The sequence below is a fragment of the Equus caballus genome, chromosome 10 (assembly GCF_041296265.1).
Source record: "Equus caballus isolate H_3958 breed thoroughbred chromosome 10, TB-T2T, whole genome shotgun sequence".
Taxonomy (NCBI): domain Eukaryota; kingdom Metazoa; phylum Chordata; class Mammalia; order Perissodactyla; family Equidae; genus Equus; species Equus caballus.
Genome location: NC_091693.1, coordinates 83,410,739 through 83,426,673, shown reverse-complemented (window position 1 = coordinate 83,426,673; position 15,935 = coordinate 83,410,739). Strand labels below are relative to the sequence as shown.

The window sequence follows — 15,935 nt, the reverse complement described above, 5'->3', positions numbered from 1 at the left end:
TTGTATATACGGTATGAGATCCACTATGTAAAATACAAATAAAAGAGATTGAAAACCGCTGCTCGCCTTTGTGCAGTGGTATTATGGATAGATTTGATTCTTGATTCTGTAGACATTTCTGTGCCTTCTAAACTTTCAGTTGAAAACACATGCTATTTTATAATCGTAAAAGCTAAACAGATACAGAAATAAAAGCAATGCAAGGAAGATATAAGGAGAACAGGTTTTCATAGACAGGGTATCTTTGTTCTAATTCTAGCAGTAGAGTGTACTTGACATCTTGAATAACCTTCCTTCGGAAAATGACCGAAAATGCTGGGTAAAAATTAGAACGCAGTGGGATATATGCACTTACATGTGCCAGAACTGGAGTGGGTGTAGGGGAGGCTGGGGTGGGAACTGGCTCTGGCTGGATGACTATTTCAGCTGGAACTGCTCCATCTTCATCCTCGTGGGGTTTCTGATGGGCACAGCGACCAATGTCTGCATTTTTGAAGGATACAGACCGTGCAAAGTCCATGGGGCTAAGGGAACATAATTAAAATGAAATATTTTTTTCTTTATTTTTCATTGTCTTGCTTCCTTACAATTAAATCAAATTCCCCCATCCCCTCTTTTAAGGAATATCAGAGCAATTTTAAAAATCTAACTTGAAGATCTTCATTGTTTCCTTCTCGCCATGGTTTTGGATGGGGTAGCTACAACAGTGATCCTCATATTAAAAAAAAAAAAAATTAGTAGCACAGAGATTCACTTACACAGAGTTTATAACAAGGTTCCACACACAGCCTTCAAAAGGAGGAATATTTCTGAGAGGGGAAGGTTGAAATTCAGCTGGAGCACCCCCAACGAAAAGCTTTTTAACTTCAATCGCCTGTTCTACTGTCAGGTTTTGCATATGCCTTCTGTCTTCATCGACTTGAACAGTAAAGATGCTGATAAAACATTGAAAATGAACAAGCATAAAACACAGAATGTCCAACCCAATTGGAAATCAAATTCTTTCCTCACCCGTCCCTCCTGTAGCTTTTAAGTGAGCCAAATCTAATGATTAGGAATTCTGCACCAAGCGAACGAGACTGTCTCAGGATCTTGTCCCTCTGCCTCCCTCGTTAACTCTCACTGAGAGTTTACTGAAACAAGGTAATGGGGTAGCTGCAACATTAGCCTCTGGTGGTGTTGACATCAGCGGCCCAGCATATGAGACCGTGGAGCTGAGGCTTCTGTACAGCGTAGTAATGTCTAATCATATAAGGCTCAGCGGGTTTAGCACAGCATGGGGCCACGTTTTGTGTGGCTCTTTATTTCTTGGTTTGTGCTAGCTATTATCTTCTTGCTAGGGGACAAACTGTACTCCTGAGAGCTTAGATTGCAGGAATCAACAGCAAACACTTACAGGACATTTTAGAAAGAATGTAGCTGCTGGCTTTTGAATAGAAGAGGCACGCAAGAACACACGCTAATTGTTCCTTGCCATGATTTTCCTTAGTGGCTGTTTCATTAATTTCCCTAATTTGCTTATGAGAGATAACTCACACACCACTAATTAAGAACCTCATGCTACTGATTCACAACAATCCTTGGATCCTGGGGTGAAGAATCAGAAGGAGACGAAGAGTTCCGATGACGAAAATGACCACAGGCATTTTCTCCTTTGTTTTAGAAGCAGGTTTTGACTTTCAGCCCCAAGAGTCAGCATGGGGTTATTAGTCATAAGTATTAGTCACTAGCCCGAGGATCAAGAATGGATTACCAAAAACTTACTTCATATCTGGGGAGAAAACCAAAGTATCTGGGTGGAAAACTCAGTTGTAAAATGCCATCTTACTGATTTTATAAAGAAAAGAAACCACATGTCGAACTGGAAACAATAAACCAGGGCAAAAATGCTCTGAAATGGCACTGAGCAATTAGTCCACTTTGGGACAAATCAAACGTAAGAGAATGAAACAAAAAATGGATTTCGTTGTGGCTCAAAATGTCATTTTGGGGGGCATGCAGAGGGGACAGGTTGGATTTAGTTTGAAAGGAAAAACAGGTGGAAATGACATAACTTTTCTTTTTCTCAGACTCTGGAAGAGTGTGTTGGCAAAAATCAGGAGGTTCAACCTCATTGCTGAGAATGTTGGTGGTTTTATGAGACTGTTAGAAGACCGCTCGCTTCTGGGGATGCGTGACTCACTGGGAAGTCCCCTCACACACACTTTTTTTTTTCTTTTGCCGAAAGCTACCTTTTACTAACATGATATAGCAGTGTTCCTAAGAGCTTTAATGAGCGGCTTAAGCCACTATTAAAGATTGTTCAAGGAGAGAAAATCTCTGCTCTTGATTAGAATTTTTAAGGAGCCAGAGGCCCTCCTTTTTCTGGTGTAGGCTCTTTCTAATCTGCTTCAGCCCCCAGGACCATAACAGTGGTCCTTTATTCCTAGATCACAGGGAGGATGTGGAGAAAGAACACGGGCTTTCAGAAGGAACAGACAGGAGTTAAATGTTAGTGTGGAAGCTTACTAACTATGTGACCTTGGGCCAGTTACTTAATCTTACTCAGTGTCATTTCATTCATTTATAAATGAGGATAAAAATATCTACTTCAAACCATGGAAAACATTAATCAAGGGATGGCACTGAGGCTGTGTTACTTAGTAAGGGCATTGCGAGAAGACTACAGCTAAATCTTGCTTGTATTTTACATTCCAAAAGCATCAAATCCAGATCATTTCTTTGGTTCTTTCATAAAGTGACATTGCCAACACGTCCATTATGACTCTGGTGTGTTTCCTGCTCTTTAATTATTTATTCAACAACTCTTTACTGAGGACCTACTATCTGCAAAAAGCACTATAATAAGCATTATATTACTATGAGTATTGTGATAGGTCAGCTGTATTTTCTTACAATTTCAATGGTTGATTCTTGCAGTTTCATAATTAAATATTTTATTACTTACATTCTGTTTCTTGTTTGTTTGGAATATTGGTTTAAGATTTTTTTTCAAACCACCACTGAACGGATTGTATATGTGGAAGAAGATCTCAAGAGTACTAAATGCATAACATTTGTAATTTACATGAAAAACAAAATCCGAAATTCTTTTGATTGAATACATTTTGGACAGCAAGAGAGAAATATTTGGGTTGCTGTGTCGAAATCATGATCCCATTCTGGAAACTCCAAATTACTCCTGAAATATCTGATCCAACTTTGTGGTCTTTAGTCTAATTCTGTACCTGTGTGAAGAAAACTCTCACAGAGGAGAAAACCTATTTGACTAAGCATCTACTCCAGGCTCTTAGAGTTTATGTTTTGTCCAGTGAGAACTACTGGCCACTTAGGTGGACTCCAGGAGAAGGATCAGAGGGCAAAGCAGTTCTCGAAGGTGGGGGCACTGGAGCACCACGGAATTAGATACCAAAGTTACTGAAGTGAGACTTTTCCAGAGGAAGAGGCAGAAAAGGAAAGCGAAGGAGGGAGGAGGGGTAAAGAGAGGTAGAGGGGAAGAGAGAAGGCAAGAGCGATCTGGAAAAGGTGGCCCTTCGATTTGATAGAAATTCAATGATCTTCTGAGGTGGGATTAAAATTATCATCTTATCCAGGGTTTTAGGAAAAGAAATGATAATTGGCATGCATGGTCTGAAAGGTGTTGGGAGAAAGCAAATATTTCCAAATTATAAGATTTGGAATTACCTTACAAGAAAGGGTAAGAAATATGTTGGTGAGCACAGACGGAGTTAAAGTCGTATACATCTGGTCTAAATTCTGGCTCTGTTATTTACTAGCTATGTGATTTTGGGCAAATTAGTTAATATTTCCTCATTTGTGATGAAAGGTGTAATACAGATCTCACATACATTTGGAACGATTAAAAGACATAATCTTTGTCTAGTATTTGACACAGAGCATGCCATAGAATAGGTATATGAAGCGTTCAAAAAACATTTCTGGGTGAAGTTCTTAGGGTCATTAGCAATCTTTGGTTAATCAGCTAATTGTAGCACTTGCTTAAAGGATAGGTAATGATTATTTTTTGACCTTACAGTGCTAAACGAGACATTATGGTAGCAAACGTGTTCTTGCCTGGCCACAGGGTTCAGTGATTATGCACTAATATGTCCAATATATTATCCTTTAATTAACAGAGAATGGCAAACCTGTTTGTTTATATGGCCAATTAACTGAATGACCAGTTTCCAGTGATGTACTTTATACTGAGCTTAATCAAATAAAGTTTGGATTGATGGCCAACAGCTGTGAAGTTGGCAGACGAAAGTGCCCTTCTTGAAGAAACACCTGTTAAAAGGACACCTTAGCACAACATTGTAATGCACTTGGGAATATCAGAATCCTTTCTCTGCAAAATAACATACTTTGGATGATTCTTAGTCAACTACATTTCTCAAAGCTGCATTTGCCTATTGAAATTCCTTAAAGTTTAAAGATTTTAAAAAGTCCCTCCTATAAGGAGAAGGATTCAGGTTTGGCAAAAGACCTGAAATCTACTCTAGAAGACATGTAAAATTAGTATTCTAGAGCATTCCTTAAGATTCGAACGAGAAAAGTCAGTTTGCATTCCTTCTCAGAGACCATGAACGCAATATCTGGCTATTAGATTAGTAAAGTTCTTAGTATGTCCAGCTATCCATCTCTCGTCTGTTTTAATCATGGCTTCTAAACATCTCAGTTAGTAGACACTCTGCAAGAAAGCTTAGCGTCAATTCAGCCTACAACCTAGCGCTCTACATAACAGAAAAATGAGCTAAGGAAAGCTTAACCATTTACTCAGAAGGTAAGAAATTCTTCCTACTTATCTAAACTGTTCTCCACACAAGAGGATCATTAAAAACATAGGCTAATTAGCAAACGTAATTCTTTAACTATAGAATAGCGCCTGCTTACTTGAACTATTGCTACATATTCATACCGTTGCTGTATTTCAAAGTATTCTCTGTGTTTTAAGGTTTCATCAGATTTGATTTCCAGTTCTTTTTTGTCTTCAGTCTAATAAATGGATTGCTGATTTGGAGGTCTGAAGTCTCTGGGCTTCTGTTTTCTTTTTTATCTAATTGTCCTTCTAAACTAATTACCTCCCTAAGTTGTCACACAGCATTTTGACAAAAAATACAGATGACATTCCCAATAAAGTAAGTATAAAGTACCGCAGTGTTCTGAAGACGTAAGAAATCAGTCTCGAACCCTATCGTAGCCGATCCCCTGACTCAGGGCTGGGAATCAGCTGCTCTCCTGGATCTGTAGAGAGGCGCCCTCCTTGCAGCTTTCTTCCTTCTCACTCTCACTCTACTCCCTCCCAAAGCCACTCTGCAGGGAGCCTGCATGCCTTGGAGGCAGACACAGATGAGGCACACTCAGTAGGTCCTGCAGTGGCTGCCACGCTCTGTATCTGTGACAGGTTTCTAAGCAGCTGCCATAACTGCTTTGGAAGCTGAATGAAACAGCAGCTGCCAAAGGCTGCTGGCTCCAGCCGAGCCGTTCTGTGTGTTTCACCATGGGCATACCTTATCTGAGAAGAGAACATTTGAGAGGTACCGAGGGAGAGCGTTTTTCTTATCTATAGCTCCAGAAAGTGCGTTTGGTTTTTCCAAAGGTGGAGAGGAGAGCTGCACAGAATAAAAATGTTAAGAACAGATCGCCTAAGGGCCAAAGCAAATGAGGTTCCTGAAGTATGAAATGTAAAGAAGATGAAATTAAACTACTTGATATTTCACATGCCTCGTATGTCCATATACACAAAGATCCAGTCGGAGACCAAGGCGGGCAAGGGAGTTCAGATTAGTTATGACAGACAGTAAGGGCTATTGTTACCCTCTAGTTCTCTCCACGTGAACGGAATGTTCTCTCCCATCATGAAACAGACTCGGCTCGGGTCTGACGACAATTTTCCTCATTGTTCGTGTCCCTGTGGAGAGATGCACTTCCAGACGGCCCCTGTTCAGGAATATTGCATAATAGGCCTGCAACGGCAAACGTTATTGAAGATTAAAGAGGACTCTCATCTATGACTGAGCCTTAGAGGCTCCCCGATGGAACGGGCAGATTCATCCACTCTGAGATAGTAACTGAGAAGTTAAGACTCAGTATTTTCTTAAACAGAGTATTTAAAGCAGTCGGAAAGAGGTTTTTAATCATTTATCATTTTTGCTTGTTAGATGATGTGGAAAGTGGTTGTAGTAATACAGCAGTACTTGCGATGCCGAAAGTAGCAGCTGTGCTTGAATTGAGCCTCTGACTCACAAAACCCATCAGGAAACAAAGGGTGTCAATAAAATCCCCCTCCCTTATACTCACCAGTTTTCGTTTTGGACACACAGCTGCATAGACTGTGCAGCTTTTGGAAATCAGGCTGACTCCCAACCTCGTGGCATTTAGTGTGTTTGGATTTCAATTTGATCTCCGAGCTGGTGGACTAGATTTCTATCACCAACGAGTAACTTGTCTCCCACATTTAGAAAGAAAGAAGACAATTTTTCATCCACAAACATGCCCGCTTTCTTCTTGCTACTGTTACTATAGCAACCAGTATGGTTTTGAGATCAGATTGTGAACCCCAGGGAGCTTGAACGCAGTCCTCGTCCCCAAAGCTGATGCCTCGTGAGCTCCCTTTCTTGTGGGATGATCACTCGTCCCCCACAGTCACCTGAGGCTGTGGAGATGGTTTCACTTAAACATCATAACGTCTCCCATGCTTTACTAAATTGTCTATGCAGCTCTGTGTCCAAAATAAAATGTCTCCAGGATCTGGATCAGCGCCTACCATCCATTAAAGGGGCAACTGCTAACTACTCACTCAATTAAAAATTTTTGAGCCGATTATTTGATGACTCAAATCCTTTTAGCGGAACACAATCACAAATAATCCTCTGGGTATCAAAACTGATTGCTTTGAAAAATAAAATATGTCCGTTTGACCAGCGTTGACTATATGACAGACATGATTTATTTAACATTGTTTCCTCTTTCAGATAGCATTTACTACGAGATTTTAAAAACTAGATATTCATTATTGTTAAATGTTGAAATATTAGCATGTTATTTCTAGATTAGTTTATACTATTGTACCTAATATTTTCTCATTTCTCATGTTTTAAGGAGAACATGCTCTATTTTAAGAACTTTCCTGAAAGCTGATGATTCAAGTCAATATATTTAAGCCCAATAAGGAGAAATTTGGAGTCAGTAGATGACATTTAATTATTTGACAATGACCTAGGAAATAAACACCCTCTAACGGAAACCTACATCTGTGTGTTTGATTTGGTCCTCCTATTATAACTAGATGTCTCGTCTGTAATAGCGAGAAAAAATTTTATTTTTCAGGATTAAAAGATAAAAGATTGAAGAGAACATTTATATTTAAATTTACTCAGTGCTTATTATATGCAGCAAGAAGTAAGATAACACTTTTTCTCCCTCTACTCTTCAAAAAAAAAATTTTTTTTTTGAGGAAGATTAGCCCTGAGCTAACATCTGCTGTCAATCCTCCTCTTTTTGCTGAGGAAGACTGGCCCTGAGCTAACATCCGTGCTCATCTTCCTCTACTTTCTTTATGGGACGGCTGCCACAGCATGGCTTGCCAAGTGGTGCCATGTCTGCACCTGGGATCCAAACCAGTGAACGTGCAAACTTAACCGCTGCACCACCAGGCCGGCCCCTTCAAAAAATATTTTTTATGACTATTCTCTATATTCCTCACAGCATAAGGGACATGCATTAAATGATGAAGCTATGTTCACAACTGTACAATTCAATGACTTTCTGAAAATCCACCACCCAATTTAAGAAACGATCCCACTGCATCTCCTGTGAGCGTCTTCCCCATCCCATCCCTCAGCTTCTCCATCTCAGGTAACCACTGACGTGAATTTTATGTTTATCATTCCCGGGCATTTTAGAAATTATTTTTGAAAATTCACATATATATCTGTAAACAATACATTGTTTAGTGTTATTTATATTAGAAATCTATAAAAATAGTATCATACAGTATGTAGTGCATTTTTTCACTTCTATGCAGTTTTCTAATATTCATCCATGTTATTATGTTTAGTTATAATTTATTTCTTTTTCCTACTGCTTAATATCTCATTATGCACAGTGCCACAGTTTATCTGCTCTCCAGCTGATGAACGTTTGGGTTGTTTCTAGTTTTTCTATTATAAAGAATGCTGCTATTAACATTCTTGTACATGTCTCATTGGACACACGTGCAGAGTTTGGGACTATACCTAGGAGTGGAATTGCTGGGTGTAGAGTGTTCACATGTTCAACTTTACAAGATAGCGCCACGTGGTTTTCCAAAGTGGCTGTAACAATCTACCCTTTCCACCGGCAGTGATTAAGTGTTCCCGGCGTTCCACATCTGGCTGACAGTGGTATTATCATATTTCTTAATGTTTTACCAATCTAGTGGGTATAAAGTCAAGTGTGGTGTGAAATTGCATTTCCCTCATTGCAAATGAGGTTGAATATTTTTAAAATATGTTTTTGGGTCATTGATGTTTCCTCTTCTGTAAAATGCCTGTTTAAGTCTCCTGCCCATTGTTGTATATGTTTTTTTCTTTTTCTTTTTCTTTTTTGCTGGGAAATATTCACTCTGAGCTAAATCTGTTGCCAATCGTCCTCTCTTTTCTTTTCCTCCCCAAAGCCCCAGTACATAGTTGTATATTCTAGTTGTAAGTTTGTCTTTTTCTTATCGACTTGTAAGAGTTATTTTTATATTCTGTTTACTAGTTTTTTGTAGGTTATATGTATTGTAAGTTTCCAGGCTGGAGTTTGTCTTTTATGTTGTTTGATGTCTAGAAAGTTTTAATTTTAATGAAATTGCTCTTATAATCTTGTTTTGTTCAATAAATCCTTCCTTTCCCCAAGGTCAAAGTTATCCTATATTTTCTCCTAAAAATTTTACAGTTTTATCTTTTCATATTTAAGACTTTAATTTACTGGGAATTTATTTTTCTGTTTGGTGCGAAGTAGAAGTTGGTTCATTTTTTCCATATGGACAACCAGTTGCTCCAGAGTCATTCACTCAAAGATCCACTTTTTTCCTAGTGATGTGCTGGGCCACCTGTTGGCAAATGTCATTTCCCTCTATACTTGAGTATATTCAGGGCTCTCTATTCTGTTCCACTGGCACAGAGTCCGTGAATTAACACCACACTACTGTGATTCAAAACTCTAGCTTTAAACGTGCTGATACTGGGTAGGACAGCCCACCACCTTACTCTCCTATTTCAGCAGTTTCTTGAGCTTTTGGTCTTCCACATAAACTTTAGAATTAGCTTGTCAGAATTTACAAAATGATAAGGTGGTATTTTCATTGAAATTGAATCTACATATCATTTTGGGGAGAATTGATGTTTTTAACATTAAGTCTCTCTCTCTGTTAACATGTTGACTATGCTCATTCATTGAGGATACTTTTGGTAAGTAGTTTACTGTCATTTTTCAGTAAAGTTTTATAATTTTCTCCATATAGATCTTATGCTTGTTTTGTTACATTTATTCCTAAGTTTATACTTGTTCTTATACTATACTTACTTGTTTTTTTCTTATTTCACTGGCTAAGACTGGTACAGTGATAATATTCATCTTTTGCTTACGCTTGATTTTATAGAAAATGTTTATAATGTTTGCCTATCAAGAATATTTGTTATAGTCTTTTTACAGATGGCTAAGGAAGGAAGTACCTTCCTCTTCTTAGTTTACTAAAGTTTACTTTTTTAAATCAGGAATGGGTATTAAATTTTACCAAATGTTTTCTCTGCATCTATTGAGATGATTATATGTTTTTAGATTTCCTAATATCAAACCACCCTTGTTACTCGTGGTTATACATCTTTGTATTTTATTTGCTAAAATTTTGTTTAGTCTTTATTTTTGGGGGGGGAGAATAAGATTAATTACCTATTTTTATTATTATTTTTCTTTGTCCTTTTTTTTCTGCTGAGGAAAATTAGCCCTGAGCTAACATCTGTTGCCAATCTTCTTCTTTTTGATTTTTTTTTACTTGAGGAAGATTAGCCTTGACCTAACATCTGTGCCAGTCTTCCTCTATCTTTTATATGTGGGTTGCTGCCACAGCATGGCTGATTAGTGGTGTAGATCTGTGTCCAGGATCTGAACCTGTGAATCCAGGCCACCGGTGTGGAGCATGCTGAACCTAACCACTAGGCCATGGGGCTGCCCCACATACTATTGATTACTAAATTTTAAATGCTAAAAGTGATTTAAGAAACACATGTAATCACAAACAATACAACCTGGTTTACAAGGATGCATGCATATTTAAGGACGTATTTGTGAAGCATTCCATTCTTTGGCCATAGTGGACGAGGTAATTCCTATAAACACTTTCACTGAGAAAAACTAGATTAAAAGGAAAAAAATTATATTTTTAAAAATATGATTGAAACTACTGGAGGAATATCAAGGCAATAAAGAAGTTATAGTGCCTACATCCGGACAATGAAGGGATAGCTTTTTAACAGAATCAAATGTCTAGGGGTTATGAAAATTGGAATTCACAACCTTACAAAGCAGATCCTGTGTAGGCTTTATGTTTTTAAATTAATTAAATTTTTTGGTGAGGAAGATTCACCCTGAGCTAACATCCGTGCCAATCTTCCTCCATTTTGTATGTGCGATGCCTCCATGGCATGGCTTGATGAGTGGAGCAGGTCCACACCTGGGATCCAAACCTGCAAACCTGGGCTGCCAAAGTAGAGCATGCAGAACTTTAAACTCTCGACCACAGGGCCAGTCCCCTCTATAGGCTTTATTTTAATGCCACCAGTGAGACTGAGCATGGACTCGGCCACAGCTGTGTTAGTTTGACTCTATTTGCCTTCTCCTATCCCAAGTCCATTCTCTGCCTTCCCTGTGTCCAGAGAGGGTAGAGTGGGTCAGGCTCTAACAGACTGTATCACGTGGGCTAGGGAAACTGAGAAACTAATCCTAGAAAGAACTTAAATTTAAATTTAAGGGACCATAGCTGGATATCCACAGATCTGGTAAGGAGCTGGACTTAGAGACAAGAGAAGATTAACATAATTTGAATATATGTTGTTTTCTCTTTTTATATATGCATATGCTAAACCCCTATGAACTATAGGTGCAAATCCAAGTGGGAGCGTACCTGGAATTGACCAATGGGAAAGTCCTAGTGGAAATAATTATCCTAAGAAGATGATAGTGGAAAGAAATGATGCAAACCTAAAAATACAGGAGCAATTTATAAGTCCGAAATGCCTCCCCAGTCTCTTTATGAAATAACTGTTTTACATAAGCATTAAGGAAAATGCATTATCAATGCATCATCGATGCATTATTAGCCAGGGCGATGGTACCTGGCCAGTTTGTCTTCGCTTTCTCCTAGGTGGTGCTGGTGTCCCTCCACTGCCCAAGAGAATGATACCAGACTCATTCCTGGTGCTGAAGGACAGGTTTATTTCTGTTCCGACATCAAGTGGCACAGGGGCCAGCTCCACAAAACCAGGCCTGGGGAAGCTAACTGTGTAAACGTTCTGTGGGTAAAAGGAAAGAAGAGAAGAAAGCATTAGAAACGAAAATTTACATCAACTTCTCCATGTCACTCACCCTTCTCAATGCAATCCATGTTATCATGAAATGTGTTGTAGCTTTAGAAAACAGGAATACCCACAGTTACATGCAGAACTTAAGAGCGACTGAAGAAATGCTGTTTCTAGCTCTAACTTTGAATTTTATGAGCAGTTTGGGTTACAATGAAAATTCTAGCCTCTGCTTTTATTCTAGAACTTTTGATTTAAAATATAGAAGGTTATCATTGATAGATATTCTCTTTAGGTTTAAATCTATCTTGCTAGATCTCCCTTGCAAACACGCTAATTAATGCCTCGAATGCCTTCTATCAAGTAATTATGTTTTACAGCTGAGTATGACGATGATCTCTGCCTACATTCTGCCTCAGTGACGGGCCCAAGGTAAAGATGTCCATTGCCATCAAATATATAAATACATTCTAGAGGAATTTTGTTTTGTGCGTGTGTGGATAGTGGCTCTGAACTAACACCTGTTGCCAATATTCCTCTTTTTGTTTAAGGAAGATTGTCGCTGAGCTAACATCTGTGCCAACCCTCCTCTATTTTACGTGGCTTGATGAGCGGTGCTAGGTCTGTGCCCGGGATCCAAACCTGTGAACCCCAAGCTGCTGAAGCGCAGCACGTGAACTTAGCCACCCGAGGCATTTTTAAAAATCAGATAAAATCTAAATCTTAAAAAAGAAATAAACCAAACTTTTTATAGTCTAGTTTTCTTTTCAAAATGAAAACCATTGTCCTTGATGATATTAAAATTAAAACGGTAACATTTTAGATAGTATCAAAGTGCAAAAGGAAGAAGGCAAAAATCACCTCTATCCCACAGCTGTGTAGAGGCATATAGCTTTTTGGTAATTCATTTATTCCTTCATGCATGCATTCATTTTATCTGTCATAACCTTGCCCTCTTCCACTCTCTTCCTCTCTATTTAAATTGAATCATGATAGACATGTTCATTTGTAACTTCTTTTCACTACATATGCGGGAGATCGCTCTCTGACAGTAAACATAGATCTCATCATTTTCAATGGCAGGAGGACACTCCATTGTATGAATGGGCTAGGAGTTACTTAAGCAAGCCCGTGTAGTTGGGCATTTAGACAGCTTAAAAGCTTCATTTTAAAAGTCCTGGATTTTGCTGTAGCGAAACCAAGGAATTCTTTAATGCGGGATATTTTCTCCACAGTGCTTCAGACCCAGTTAAGTGATATAAGTATTGCAAAATATATAATTTATTTTCTATTCAAATTTTCAAATCATAGAGTTTTAGAGAGTTCGGATAAAACTACTCTGCAGACTTTTCAGTATATATCCACATCAAATTTCTGTGTCATGTTTTAGTTGCAAAATAATTCCTGGTTACTGAAAAGTGCGTTTACAGAATCATCATTTTCACACATATAGGCTATTCATTTTCTGGGCGATTTTCCCTCCTCATGTGGATGAGAGTTCAGCGTAGTAAGATTAAAACTCTCAGTAAAACTTTCTTTAAGAAGTCAGTGTGGATCCTTAGAGTTTCAGCTCTGTATGTATTTCCTTTTTCCTGATTCCCAAGCATCTCAGGGTGGACGTCTATGGCTAATTTCAAATTGGAGCTGGTACTGTGCACAATGAAGACTCTGAAGCTCTCTTCCAGGCTTTAAACCTCATGGCTCAGTGGTGGATTCACTTTTTCTTCCTCCTCATTCTCCCTCCATTTCCTTGAATTCTATAGTAATGCTTTAAAGTAATTTTAGTGAGAGGAAGCAGCTAAAATGAGTAGTTGTGTCATATCAGGGTACTTAAAAACTTGTAAGGATGATATAGTTAACTTTTTCTTTCTTAAACAAACTCATCACTTTCAGAATGCCCATAAAATTCTTACTAATACTTGCTGTTGACTATTGGTTCTTGCTTATAGATATTTTAAGAAAGCAGAGCTGTGACCTGGGCTTCTCTCTCCAACAGGTCAGCGTCTATTGAAGAGTCAGGGCAGAACAGTCACGTGGAATCAGGGGGCTGCTGGGCTGCTTTGGCAATGAAGAAAAGATACTAAAGATACCTGATAACAAGGGCCTTTGCAGTCATGTCAAAGACAAGTCTTTGTGGACAGTTCTCAGTCTGTGCCATTTTCAAAGAAAAATGGGTTTGACTTCCAAACTATAGACAAGATGCTATGCATTAATGAGTACGGTATAAACCGTTACTTGCTATTTGTGTAAACTCCTGACACATTCCAGAAAAAAGATTTAAGGCTGCTAATAAAGCTATATACAAGACATAAATTTAAAATAGATGACAAAAGTGAGGAAAAGGGAAAAGTAATGTTGGAAAGAAAGACAGAACCAGAAGACAGATTAATATTAAAAATACACGGTATGAAGTGCTGCACATGTGGGAAATTGGTTCATAATTTTGAGTCTTCATAATACCACTTCCTAATTTCAGTTGATCACGGTAATTTATAGAAGTGATTCAATCGTACTGTATCATTTACACGTAGCTTAGACTAGGGTCAGTGGCAGCTTCAATATATTAACAAGGGACTGGTCCGCATAAGAGCACCCAAACTAAGTAAGTGAAACCTGAAATGAATGTATTTAGGAAGCCGTTAAAAACAAACCAACCTCAAGCGAACATCCTTTGGTGACGCCAACATAATCAGGGCTACTGAGTATATTATACGGAGTTCTTGAAATTTCAATATCTTTGAGGCAGCCAGAATATTTCTTCAAATTTACTTCTGGCCTGTTGAAAAGTTACATGGAAAACAAAAGCAACATCATTAAGATAATGGCGGTATAGCCTCTGTGACTACTGGACACAAGCCATAGGGAGCTAACTGACACCCAGGCAGGCACATGTCTTTCAGACTGTGCCTGCATGCACGCGTGTACCCAGCAACCTATGCTTCCGTTATCCACTGGCTGGAGTAAGTGGATGTTAACAGCATCCTGCACAAGGAATTTTTACGTAGGTCTTCTTCCTCTCCTTTTAAAAAATAATCTCACCCACAGCATTGAAATAGAGGAATTAACTGACGTCTTATTAAATGCTTAATGCAACGTGTTTCTTTGTTCTACCCAAGAGCAGACAATTGTGTAGGCAGCATAATCAAACCACATACCGAAAAAGTTAGATAAAATCTTGCTCAAAGTTTAGGGAAAAAAAACCTGGAAACTTTTCTTTTTTAAAAATAAAAATTTCTGTCATTGAGACATTTTTGGGCTGGAGGGACACCTGAAAACTAATAATATATTTCTCTTTAAAGCTTTTAATTTAAGCAAAGCCTGAGAAACATTCTTTTGGGTTACATAGTCTAAAAAGAGATACTTAAAATTGAACTCACAGATTGACCCAAAGTCCTTACTCTATAACGGAGCAATAATGACAGAAAGCAACCAAAGGCACAGAACATACATTTAATTTTGCCAGTAAAGTCGAAAATGGCTTCTATACCCAAAAGACACTTGAACGTTTACTTTTTGCTCACTACTGCTTAAAAGGGGATAAATATGCCAGCACACAGTAAGTGCTCCACAAACATAAGCCAGCGGGACGTCAATGCTGGTACTATTAGCTTATCCCAGCGCTGTCCAATAGAACTTCCTGTGCTCATGGAAACACTCTGTTCTGCCCTGTCCAAATCAGTAGTTACTAGCCACATGTGGGTATTGGTACTTGAAATGTAGCCATTGAGAAACCAAATTTATTGTTATTTAATTTTAAGCTAAATAGCCACTGTTGCTAGGGGCTACTATACTAAACAGCAGAGGTCTATAGGGATAGTAAAAGTAATACTTTTTTGGTGTTAGTAGGCATCTGTAAAAACTGCCCAATCAACACCAAAATTTTATACTTATTAAGGTAATGATTAATTCTCTCCTCATCATCCCATGATGCCAGGCATCCCTTTTTTGTCTTAGTAAAAACACCTGGCGTGAGGACAAACGGGTGGGAAGGCGAATCAGAGCCTGGCAGTGTGCATCGGGTGATTTACGTCATGCCAGGGATTTGTTCTGCTTTGTTTTTTCCTCTCTCTGCAACTGCTTTGTTTTCATCGATCGTTTCCCCTTGTTCTCAAGGTCGTCTCCTTCTGTTCAGCCAGTTGGTTCTTAGGAAGAACACGCCCAGCTGGAGGGTAAGCATCTTGCTTCTATTCTTGTTGTAGAAAGCGAAGGGAAGGGGTGAATTTCCTTCACAGTGTTCATTTGCTTCCATATTTTCCTTTAGAGGAAGACTGATTGAATTATCACAAGTATTTCAAGGTTTTATCAATAAAGTAAATCACTCGGATAAGTTATATAGTCCATTGTTTCATGGAAATACAAAGAAGTCCTTCAAAATACAAGGATTCAGCAAGCTCA

At 38.5% G+C, this 15,935-nt stretch overlaps 1 protein-coding gene across 3 annotated transcripts in view; it reads right to left on the bottom strand.

The window, feature by feature from the left end:
• The window catches only part of LAMA2 (laminin subunit alpha 2), a 541,014-nt gene that overhangs the window by 20,433 nt on the left and 504,646 nt on the right, over positions 1-15,935 (bottom strand). For all 3 annotated transcript variants that reach the window (XM_014734836.3, XM_070223794.1, XM_070223795.1), the window contains 5 exons: positions 14,196-14,316; positions 11,358-11,534; positions 5,818-5,966; positions 759-935; positions 356-524 (listed from right to left, as the gene is read on the bottom strand). In XM_014734836.3, the coding sequence (XP_014590322.1) occupies positions 356-524; positions 759-935; positions 5,818-5,966; positions 11,358-11,534; positions 14,196-14,316 (793 nt within the window). The remainder of the gene's footprint in view (positions 1-355; positions 525-758; positions 936-5,817; positions 5,967-11,357; positions 11,535-14,195; positions 14,317-15,935) is intronic.